The sequence below is a fragment of the Esox lucius genome, chromosome 24 (genome assembly GCF_011004845.1).
Source record: "Esox lucius isolate fEsoLuc1 chromosome 24, fEsoLuc1.pri, whole genome shotgun sequence".
Lineage (NCBI taxonomy): Eukaryota > Metazoa > Chordata > Actinopteri > Esociformes > Esocidae > Esox > Esox lucius.
The window spans coordinates 12941740-12954387 of NC_047592.1; the positions used below are offsets into that span (position 1 = coordinate 12941740).

The window sequence follows — 12648 nt, forward strand, 5'->3', positions numbered from 1 at the left end:
GTCCATCATCCCCATGTATTATTTACTAGACAAGCAGGGAGGCTTTTTGTTTCTCCCCATTACAGAAGAATGTCCCCCCTTTTCAGGCACACTTACACCCCTCCAAAACCTTTTTATGAAACCTTTGTGGGGATCTTGGTGGGGGCCGAAACAAATCTTCTCATTCAAAATGCACAGTGGTGTCAAACACGTGCTCCCTGGTCCAATCTAGCTTGAGAATGGTTTGAGTTAAATACAAGTGAACTCCATACTTTAAAAAAGCTTTACGGAGCAACATTTTTACAGTGTTTGACTGTGTCAATAATCGAAACCTAACCTCTAAACTTAAAATAACCTTTTTCTGCATGGAAACCAGCACAAATTGTCCTTGTTTTCTGATCCAGCCGATTTTTGGTCCACATAAGTATAGTTATACTTGTTTAGAAATATACACACACATATATACACACAACACTAGCCTACAGTTGTCTTTGATGTCATATTCATACAAAGCATTTGAATAATAAAAAATAATTTACATTTATATTAATGACAGTGTTTTGATTCCAGGATTTTGCCTAAGCAGAGATATTGGATGTTTGTGAGATGTCACAGGGACAGCAATAAGATGCAACGAAAACAAAATCCAATTATCTCTCCCACATCAAGTTTTTTCTTCTCTTTTTGTGTCACCTCCTCCAACAAACTAGGGTCCTCTGCTCTTGTTCAGGAAGAAACACGTTACTTCTTTATTTTCCCTGGCCGGGTGCTTTTTGAGGTCTGTGTGTTGACATGTTTTCATAACGGGTGGTCTGTTTGTTTTTGAGTTTGGTGCGTCTGCCCTTCTCAAAGTCAGTCTAGCTGCCCCGTCGCTCTGTCAGCCTGTCACTCAAAGGTCAGGGATGGGTCATTCTCTGCCCCGCTGTCACCCCTTGTCCGCTGATTGGCTGCCGATTGTTTGGCATTCAAACGGGTTCGAGCTCGGACTCAGGGGGACAATTGAACGGGTGCCAGTGCCTATAGAGACTGCGGGCAGGTCACACAGAGGGTGTTGTGGTGGGGTCATATCTGCCCCTATTGTCATTCAGTTGGAATATCATTGAGGTGATTTTAAGAGGTTTCAACTGGACAGAAGAAGACCGACCATTATAATGTGTTTTCGTTGTGCTGTTGTAAATCATGTGTTAGTCTGCAGGGCTTTATTACGTGTTTTGGGCATTTGCCTGGGCTTAAACGCTTGGGGTAAATGAAGCATACCCAAACAGCTGGCAGCCAACATGGCAGATGAGAGTGATCGGCTGTATCAGAGGATGTGTCACGGGCAAAGAATAATTTGCCATTTCCCTAGCAATTTCCTACAGTATCAAAAAATCTACCCGTCTTTCTTTGTACCACAAGGCTTTTTGCCCATAATAGTTTCTTTGACAACCTGGCATGTCTTGAGCTGCACAAATCCATGCCCCTGGGACCCCAATGTTTGTTGATGTTCTTTCTGGTGAAAGTATAGTCCACATTCCAGGGGTGAGGAAGCAGGAGAAAGTGTTTAGAAACAGGGTGGAATTTTTCCAATGAGAAGACAATTTGACAAAAAAACAGCAATCAATGTATATCCCACTATTTGCTTTATTATATGAACCTCGTGGCTATGGTCTCCCAAACATGGATCTAGCACTGATCATTGACAGAGGCTAGAATTAGAAATCCGCAAACGCTATCGTGTATCATTTCATTTGTTTGGCATGTTTGGTTGCATATCGGCATCTGCCACACCCGTGTTCAAGACCATAATGTTGACCAGACCTGAACCTGACATGCATTTGAACACAGCGAGATTCATTAAACCGCGTCCATTTCCAGAGCTTGCTTTCGTGTGTGGCCTTCGGGTACGGCTGTGAGAGCCTCGCCATGTACGAGGAGCAGGGCGTCGGCATCCAGTGGAGCAACATGGCCCACAATCCGGAAGGAGACCGTCACACCTTCGCTGTGTCCATCATCATGATGCTGATCGACGCCTTCATCTACTGGCTGCTCACGTGCTACATCGAGAACGTCTTTCCAGGTAGCCCATCCCGGACGGAGCCAGTAATGACGTTTCCCCCTTAGGTGCAGACCTCAGATCAGCCAACCTATCAGAATCAGCACCCAACACTGCGTCCATATAATGACACTCGCCTCCACAAATGACCGTACAACCATGAAAAGTGGCACGGTCTTAATGTGGATGTGACACGCCATGTTGTTTTTAGTCATGTTTTTTTTTTCATGTACGGATTAAGGCTGTAATGCTTTCATGTTGCAGCGGAAGGTGTGCATTTGGACGACTTCATAGTGGCAATACTATGCTGTGGAATTCACGTAATCTATAGGGCTCCTCCTGTGTCATGTTTTGCAATTGTTACTTTCCAGCCAGACAACTTAATCAAGCCATACTTTGGTCAATAACCTGATAATATGTAATATCCCAACAGATTGCCATAATATATTCATCTCATTGTCTCCAATTAAAATAAGTGGGGAATTTGTGCCAGTCTAGCTAGATTGAAACATGCGCCATCCCTCAAGCCAAGCTGTTGTTAAAACATGAATAATGTTTCTCCTTGCTTGATCACAGGCCAGTATGGAATACCAAAGCCGTGGTACTTCCTGTTCACAGCCTCCTACTGGTGCAACAAGTCTGTGGTTCCCAGTGCTGACCCTAGTCAATTCAATGACCCTATGGAATACAATGGTATAGTAGCCAATGGTAACACACACACACACACACACACACACGAACACACGCACACACGCCCACAGGCACAGGCATTATGCAACAGTTATTTATCAGTCTGGTTTAAGACACTATAATCACAAAATGGAATGCTACCTTAATATGTCTAAGTGATTAGAACGCTATACTCATGGTAAGCACCTTGATTATGTGTTGATTACGCATTGGATAAATACAGGAAAAGAGGAAGAAACCAAGTTGTTCAAGGTGTTAATAACTGCTAGCGGATTTTAAGGAAAAATAAGGTGCATGGGTGTTTTGTTGTGACACATTACTGGGTTTTTTTGCATTTAAAATTCTGGGATCCAAAGAAAGGGGTGACCTCCAGACAGGAGGAAGTTTGACACATAGTTTAGCTAACAAATGTTAAACTGTGTGGTTCTGAGGCGGTAGAACAAAATAATGTACATTGGTGTCACACAGCAACCCTTACATTGAAAACCTATAGCTGAGCTTTTGTTATAATATCAGAAACCCTTTGAACATCATTAAGGGAATATATTGGGAAAAGATGTGTAAAATATATGGTACATGTGGGCTCTGATTAGATTTCCATTTGTCTATAAAAGAATAACCTTTTTAGAATGTTAATTTGTACACAGTGTCTTGAATTGTTGAAATTGATGTATAAATCTTTGCTTGTATTTCATTTAAAAGATTATTTGGAAAGGCCTCCAGTCAATATGAAAGCCGGGGTCTCCATCAGGAACCTTGTGAAGATCTATAAGACTGGGAAAAAGCTTGCTGTGGATGGCCTTAGTGTTGACTTCTATGAAAATAACATCACCTCTTTCCTGGGTCATAACGGGGCAGGAAAAACAACCACCATGTAAGTACATTTATTTCACTAATGGAATAAATTGATGTGTTTTTAGAGATGCTCAAATCACTTTATATTTTATGGGAGCCACTCACCTGGTCAATCAATAATTCAGCCAATTGTATGTTAAATAACCTTTTTACATTTAGCAGTTGTCACAAAGTGCTTTTGCAGATATCAAGGCTAAATCTACAAAGATCAAGCAGTAAGATATTCAAGCACTGGCAAGGATAAACTATAAAAGGTTGGAACATAAGAAGAAACCAAGATAGGAACCCAACTCTGGGGGATGGCCAGTTCTCTTCTGGCTGTGATGGTTGCAGATAAGAATAAGTTAATGTCATGCATTAAATTACCAGATCATTCCCAAGATCCAAAAGGACACCAGAATTACAGACAGAATCAGACAAATTACTGACCTTAAACTCCTGGCTTGAGACAGGATGCCATCCAGAGATACCCCCTGACAGGGCCAATCAGGCAGGAAATCTTACTGGCTTCACCACCTTCACCAAGCACAGCTCCAGATCACCAAAGGGACATCAACAGACCACTAACTACACTGAGACAAGGCAGAGTACAGCCCACAGAGTTCTGTCCCACATCACAAGCCCCGTGAATAAAAACTGGACAAAAAGATCTCGTTAGCAACTCAACTGACAATAGCTGAGCATGGTGAAAAGCCTGACATGATGCGAGGCACCTTCTTAGGGGCAGAATGGGGAACATGAGTAAGCCTATGACTCAGCCCCTTAATAGGGTTGCTGCCATCCACACATCCATACGTAAAACCCACAAGAGTGATGCCAAGAACAATTCTAGACATTTTGTCCCAGAAAGCTCAGCACACATCAGCTATAACAGCAGAGAGGTGAAGGGAGGACCAACAAAAGGACAGCTCTCAATGATAACACCACCTAATGCGTTTCAGCACCAGAACACTGCTCACACAAAGAACATTGTGTTCATTTGTCCACGCCGCACTCTGCCTGTCTACATGACAGTGGAAATATTCAACTCCCAGCTCTGTTGCATTTAATGTTGAACTCTGTCGTCACACTCACCTCAGAGAGTAAGCGCTGAGGCCAGGGCTCAGGTTGATGCTGGCCACCAATAGGACAATACAGTAAGATAGTCCCTGGGTGAAAGGGATGTCTTTTAATTGCTGGGATTAAGACGCCACCAAATAAAGGCAGTCAACTGGGCTGGAGTGTGGAAAAATGGATGAGGTGAGGGAGATGTGGACGAAGAATGTAGAACAGGTGGAAACTGTGAGAGAGCGGGACAGAGAAGATTGAGAAGCAGTTTATGAAAAGGGTATGAGAGATTGAGAGGAACATAAAAAGACTGATGTGGAGAATGATAGGGGGAGGTGAAGAGAGAGGAAGAGAGATGAGGTGAAGATAGAAAAAGAGAGGGAAGATTGGCAGAGAGAAGAAAGTGAGACAGGGACGGAAGAGAAGAACGAAGAAGGAGATAGAAAGGGCAGAGAGGGCAGAAGTCTGAGATGGAGAGAGGAGATGGAGACACACGGGAGGGAGAGCTAGAAATTAAGAGGACAGCAGTTTTCAGCTGAGTAAGTGGAACCAAAGCTGGATCAGAAGTGCAAGAGCAAAAGCAGCGCCTAACAGTTAGGGCTGGCTCAGTAATCGAAAGGCTGCCGGATAGGATCCCTGAGCCATCAAATCGAGCTGTCAATCTGCCCTTGAGCAAGGCACTTAACCCTGGTGGCATCATGGTCACCATCAATAATGATTGATCCTTGGTTCTGACCCCAGTGTCTGAGGGTTTGTCAGTAATACCTACATACCTTTACAACACGTATGTATGGAACACAACAAATATAGGCACCACATATTTTAACCTTTGAAAACATAAAGGGTTATAGGAGTGATGGTCCAGTGCTGAGTCAACATCTAAAACCAGGAAGGCATACTGTATTTGTCATGCCTAAAACATAATGCATCTTGAAGAAAGAAAATTCTTAATTCATAAAGAGTTTGAAAGGTTAGTAATAACTGAGCCACTAAATATAGTGGGAGTAACAATTGCTGCTATTGTTTTCACCATCTGTCTAGAGCTAATTCACCTTTTAAATATTCTACTTAATTGCAGCTTTAATTATATTACCTTGACACGACTGGCCTCTCAGTTCTGTCAATGTGAACTGTATTTATTGACGAGTCAGGACTTCAAAATTATAAGATCTAATATTTTTATTTAAAATATGCACATTTATTTCTATACAATGTGTTTTATGAAGGTGCATTTTAAGTGCTTGAAGTTAAAAATAAAAAACAGAGGGATAAAGGGATAAACTGACAAAAAACAATTGACATTTTGCAAGCCCATTTTCTCGTCCTTTTGTTGTCTTCTAGGTCAATCCTGACTGGACTCTTTGCTCCAACATCGGGGACTGCTATAATAAATGGTTATGACATCCGCACTGACATGGACACCATTAGGAAGCATCTGGGAATGTGCCCTCAGCATAATGTCTTATTCAATGAGTAAGTGGCATTCCACAGGGGCATCCGTACTGTTTAGTCGTCTTTAGGATTCTGCATGCTCCTTTGGAGTCTAATGTTCCGTACTGGCTTTTTAAGGCCATTTTATTAAGGTCTGACCAGACGATGACCGAGCCAGAATATCTAAGCTGCACTGTAAAAACGATATCTTGGTGCCTTGGTGTAACGGTGACCACCTGGGTGAAATCTATCAAGCCCCTTCCCAACAGGAATGTTAACAATCAGGCATTTCTCATGAACATCTCATATTGCTAGATTTTGTCCAGTGGAAGCCCACAAAGTCAGAAAATGTATTCCAAATTCAATATCTACAGTAACGTGCATGTCAAATTATGGCAATATTCTCATCTATCCTCTCCGTACCCTGTTAAAAAATGAACTAACCTGTATTCATTTCATCCACTTTCTTCTCTCTAAAAATGTCATTAGTATCCATGATGCAGACTCACAGGCTGCCATTGTTGGCTGTGCCACCCCCCCCCCCCCACCCCCCCCCTCCCCGTAATCGGGTTTTCTTTCATATTCCCCTCTGCTGAATGATCGCCAGTGACACCAACGCCTCACGCCTCTTACATCATGATTACGACTGAGCACCGGCGAATTATGCCCATTAATATTTATTCCCAACAGAACTGAAGTGTCTATATTTAAACTGAGCCTCTCAATATTCATGTGCACGGGAGGTAGACCCGGAGACGTTACACACAGATATGCCCGCCGGCGTGGCAGTCAAAATGATTCCACGGACGTTTGTGACATCGTGTTATGAATGGAGCCGGCGTGCTGGAGTTGAACCAGCGGTGGCAGAGAGTTGTGGATCGTATTAATGTGACAGGTTAAGAGTTGATGAGGACGGTGCTTATTAGGAGCTAATAAGCCATCAGTGAATCATGGAGGACCGGCAGTAATTGGGTCATTAATATGTTGTTAGAGTAGTGCGAAATACAGTAAAATAACATACATAATCAAACTATTTTAGGCACTTGATTTTGGAAAATGCAGAACTTTTTGAATCCATTGTATCTAGGTTGTGCCTTATTTCCCAGGCTACTATTTAGTATTGTAGCGTTGAATTATTGTGTTTCTGGTTATTAGCCTGACAGTGGAGGAACACATCTACTTCTACGCCAGATTAAAGGGGCGAAGCCGAGATGAAGTGAAGACGGAGATGGAACAAATGATCAAGGATGTTGGTCTGCCGCACAAACGCAAAGAGCTTGCCAAGAACCTGTCAGGTATGTGTGTCCGGGTGGCGTGTGCGTGTGCGGGGGCGCAGGTTTGTTTGCACAGGCAAATCGTTGTCCTTGGGATGTATGTATATCAAGGGCTACAATCATTGACTGTAGCTTTTATTCCGTTTGTCTCTCTCCACCAGCCACCACTTCTCAGCATGTGCGTGTGTGTGTGTGTGCCCTGGGAAGTGTGTGTTTGGGTGGGAAATGTATCGGCTGGGTGGGGAGGCGAAAGATATGCTTGATGAATTAGCTCTAGTCATGGGTTCCATGTAAACACAATCACTGAAATATGACTTTCAAGGTGCATCTGGTCTGACATTTCCACTACATTACCACAACACGGGACACAGACCCCGACCACTCCCAGTGTCCTGCGCTCTGTTGTACTCGGCTCGGCGTCATCCATCAGTGTCACGACGCACCACAGACAATAACGCAACGTTAGGACTCCGGCACAAGCGGCCTTAGAACCCAGCGTTCTGTATGGGCTCCCTCCTCACCGTGGACACGGTTAAGTCGCACGATGGCTTTATCTTCTCAGATTCTGTCCTCTGTTGAGACTTTAATATTGTCTGCGGTGATGGTATGAGCCGCATGTCCAGACACGAAAGGTGTGTTCTTCACACCGGCAGTGACACTATAGAGATCAATAGTGGAAATATGACAAGACTCAAGAGCTCTAGGTTCTGTTACAGAATGTCCATTGGATGCCTTGCCTTTCCACCACAGTGTTTTCCTATCCTCACCGAGAAACACCCTTGGTGGTTTGGATTTCAACCAAATACTTAATGAAAGTAATACTGGCAAACTGCTAGTGATGCCAAGACCGGCACTCCAGCCTAGCAGGAAGAATGTAGAAATTGATCAGAGTGAACACCGGGATATGCTTTTGAAATGTCAGAATTGATTAGGCCAATTCTTTCGGGGTCACTGTAAATGCTAGTTTTAATTTCAGTCTCAAATCCTTCTCTGTATTGATTACTAAGGCCATTATAGCCAAGTCCACACTTCTGGTCCTCAGGTCTAAGTCAGCCTTTTATTTAACAAGAAGAAATCAAATCTTCAGACACTGTGGCCCAACGGTGTAGATATTAAATTAATGGATCAGTGTAAATGATCTGGGTAAAAGTCCACTTACCATTTCAGAGGACGCTGCTTACACTCATCCAATCGCTTTCGGTTTCACACCATGAATGGGGGACGGGTTTCCTTAAAGACGGGGGCGAAAAGTGGCCAAACTTGAACGCTACTCTCTCTCAGGGGGAATGCAGAGGAAACTGTCGGTGGCCATCGCATTCGTGGGAGGATCCAGCATCGTCATCCTGGATGAACCCACAGCGGGAGTGGACCCATACGCCCGGAGGGGGATTTGGGAACTACTGCTGAAGTACAAACAAGGTACGCTTTCTGCTGAGCGCATAACCCTCATACCACGCTGCCACGCACCCAGGGCCGGCCCTAGGCCTAAGCGACATAAGGGGCCGGCCCTAGGCCTAAGCGACATAAGCGGACACAACCACAATCTATGGCCACATTTCCCAGGTTTGGACCAAAGTAGCTCAGCTTACAATAACATCCAGTTAAAACATATACTCAATAACAAGATAATGTGTGTAAAAAAAAGAAAGCCTGAATGTATGCCATTTGGATTAAGTCCTTGCTAGTTAATCTCTCTAGTTCAGTTAGACTCTGAGTGGAGATGAAATGGTATGAAAATGTGGGTTGTTAAAATAGTGACCAAAATGATCACGATTATCACTATTATTGCAGTATTGTCAAATGTGCTGGAAATGTTCAAAAAGTACTGATGCACATATTGGAATAATTAAGTTTTATAATGAAAAACAAATAAAATTAACAGAACTATGCATTTTGTGTGCATAAACATTAAAATAATTAACAAAAAAGATGGCACCATAAGAGAGAACATTTTCCCTAATGCAGGTTTTAATGAACACAACCTTAAGTAAGCAAATCAAATGTGCATAAATGCAACACAAATAAAGCAATGTGGATGTAAGAACAATACAAACATATGTAAACAAATCCAAAGTGCTGGTGTAACAACACTCTTGTAAAACCCAAAATACGACCACACTTCAGATTCCTCTTAGAAGGCTGATTGCTAAATTTGGTTGATGCTGGACAGTATTTACCTTGAGTTTTTCAAACCACGTCGATCAAACACGGTTTTAATGATTATTGAAATTGTAAACAGTAATACTAACTGTCGGGAATTTTACCGTGGCTTATTGAGAAACCGGTAACAGTTTCATCCCTATATTCGAGATGCATTTGTTCTGGGACTGAAATGACACAGCTGTGTTCCATACTGATAATGTTGGAAGACAGAGATAATAAGACAACCGAGAGACATCCAATTTGACAAGACACTTAGCAAACATGTTCCTTATTTGTTGCATGTTCAATATCTAGTCACTTTCTGGCCTGCTCCATCGCCTGTTTGGCCAGGCTTGCCAATGACAGAAAGGCAAAATGTGGACATTATAATAACATATTTCAAACAGATGTCTAAATGTTTAATGTGCATTGAGCGGCATCGCGCCCTCGCTAAGTCATTAGCTGAGTTCTTTCTAATCAAGTCCCATTCAGTGCTTGAGATAATTCTTGTTTAATGAGAACATCCACATCCATACTAGTTGAGCAAGTCTTACTGTATCAGGTCTTATTGGCACCAAAATGTTAATAATGTTGCTAAAGTTGATTACTTGGATGAATTAAATTAAAAGTCTATTTGTTTCAAAATGAAACCGAGGCCATATTGAATTTTTATCTGTCTTGGATAATTGCTTTTTTCCGTTTCACAAGAAAGTGCCCAGAAAATTTTCACGTTTCAGGTGTTTTTGACTGCTATTATTTGTGTTGCTGTGAATAGTTTTGACAAGAGAAAACTATTAAACAATGTACTTTATCATCTGAATAGGAAAGTGTATATGCTTAATTTACGTACTTAGACAATATGCAGGTTTTGGTGAGTAATTCTTGACCGCTCTAAGTCATTGATTAGTATATGATCGTATTGCACATGCTAGTCCTTGGTCTGTCTCACTGTTATCTATGGTAGCAAGCAACTTTTTTTGTGTGAAAGTTTAAGTATTTAGGTACCTTCACTTGTAATGTATTCAGTGTGAATAGAAAATAGAACGGACCTCAATAGACTCTCCTGCTGTAGTAAAAGTATTCTTTATGAAGACATCTGGGTCCACAGAATAAATATCACTCTAGCTATTCCTCAGTATCTTGTAGACTATATACACTTGGTATTCTTATACATGATAATATTTGTGTTTTTTTTTTGGTAACATTATACTTGTGGCCCTAGTTCTCATTAAAATAAAATTTTCAAATCTGATGGAAAATCTAAGGAAAATGTAAGTAGGGAATTTCAGCATCTTTGTGGGAATCCCTGGGACTGATGAAGTCACATTTCAGTTGCACAGTTTCTAATGCATCAGCTCTATATTGAATTAAACTTTCAGCCTTTGATTATCCTTGCAATGGAAAAGGGTAGCGGTGTTCTTGTAACGTGAGGCGGTCGTGGAGGAACCAGGCGCAGGCGAATATACTCGAGGTAGTTGTATTTAATGAAAAACAAACACAGAGCATACAAAAACAAACTTAAGGAAAACAAAGGGGCTGCATCTGTAAACAGCAAACCGGAAGCACTCACTGGTTACATGAGGCACACTGACAGCAAACAACAATGATGGACAAATGTGGGGAGCAGAGGGGGAAACATTTAAAACACATACTAACGAGATGATTGGGACCTGGTGTGAATAGTTGAAGACTGTTTAACATGATCTGTTTCTTCAAGCAATTGCGTATTATTACGTATACTAGTATCAGTACAAAAGAATACACTTTTTTTGCATTCAGCTTAGTTCAGTATTTGTATTATAATTTCACTGTTCCTGGCTCTTTTTTTTTATGTATGTATAGTGATTTAATACTTTCCAATTAAACTTCTGCACTGACAGCTGTTGACATTCTCCTGCATGCAGAAGTGTTAACATGCTCAACAGGTGAGTAGGAAGAAAGGGACGAACTGTAATCCACCATGTGTGGGTGTTTTTAAGGTTCATTTCAGGCTTATATCAAACAGCATCTACTGAAATGAACCCAAACTCTCAAACAGCACACATCGCGAAAACGTGGTTCAAACCTAACGATTTTAAACATTTCCATAATTTCGCTACAGATGTATTCGATCCAAGGTTGGTGTTTGATTAAATGCTGTGTGATCTATGAGAAACAATAGACGTATTTACCATTCGTACCGTGGTACCATTTAGAGATTCCTAGAAAAAGGTTAGTGTAATGCTATGCGTACTAGTGTCATACATTTTTAAAACAGCAAGCCCATTCACATGTCTCTATTCCATTAACAATTTGTTTTGTAGCTATATCACATATTGTGTATTGACAGCTATTTCATATTGCAACTTCCTTGTCGGCAAATGACATAACACAGTATTAGAAAAAAATATATTCCTTTAATGTTGCTGTGAGGCCTCTTGGAAGCCTCCCTGACCAGTTTTCTTCTCATCTTTTCATACATTTTGGAGGGACGTCCAGTTCTTGGTAATGTCTCTGTTGTGCCATACGTACGTAAATAACCATGTTATTGTAAGGTTTTTATTTTTCATTTTTCCCCCCTCGAAGATTTCAGTTTGTTTTTCAATTGAATTGTTCACAATATAGGTCACATTAAAAGTGGAAAAAGTTCAGACATGATTTATCTTTGTCTCATTCTTTTACATCACAAGAACCTGGCATTTTAACAGGGGTGTGTAGACTTTTTATATCCACTGTACATAGTCAGTTCGGTATAACTGCAGTTATTTGGATACCGGCTTGATCAAAAGACACACTGCGGTTACTGTAAACTGCATTACACTTCAGTCGTATTGACCTGCTTGTTTTTTATGTGCTTTTACAGCGATTTGACTTCAGTGAGATACTCATTGTGCATCTGGGCCACGGTAGGGTAGGTTCAAAACAGCTTAGCATAGCACAGCACAGCATTAACTCAGCGACAGAGATAAATTTCGAAGCTTGGAGTGCGAAAGGGCACAAGGGGTGTCTGGAAGGAAAAAGCAGTTGGGCTCTCCCAACGAAACAGCAGTGCTGCCTAATGCTAGGGCTAATGACCTCTGTGTGCTTGTGCGCTTGTGTGCGTCCTCATCCAGGGATAATGTGACCTGTGGGAATACAAATGCAACTAGCTCAGTGGCAAAAAAACACCACGGTCAGCCAATTAACTTCATTTTTTATTCAGTAAGTCAGCCAATC

General features: G+C 41.6%; 1 protein-coding gene across 3 annotated transcripts in view; it reads left to right on the top strand.

The window, feature by feature from the left end:
* The window catches only part of LOC105020625 (phospholipid-transporting ATPase ABCA1), a 175916-nt gene that overhangs the window by 74384 nt on the left and 88884 nt on the right, over positions 1-12648 (top strand). For all 3 annotated transcript variants that reach the window (XM_020043474.2, XM_010887801.3, XM_010887800.3), the window contains 6 exons: positions 1837-2038; positions 2591-2707; positions 3407-3578; positions 5948-6079; positions 7193-7332; positions 8593-8730. In XM_020043474.2, coding sequence (XP_019899033.2) covers positions 1837-2038; positions 2591-2707; positions 3407-3578; positions 5948-6079; positions 7193-7332; positions 8593-8730 — 901 coding nt within the window. The remainder of the gene's footprint in view (positions 1-1836; positions 2039-2590; positions 2708-3406; positions 3579-5947; positions 6080-7192; positions 7333-8592; positions 8731-12648) is intronic.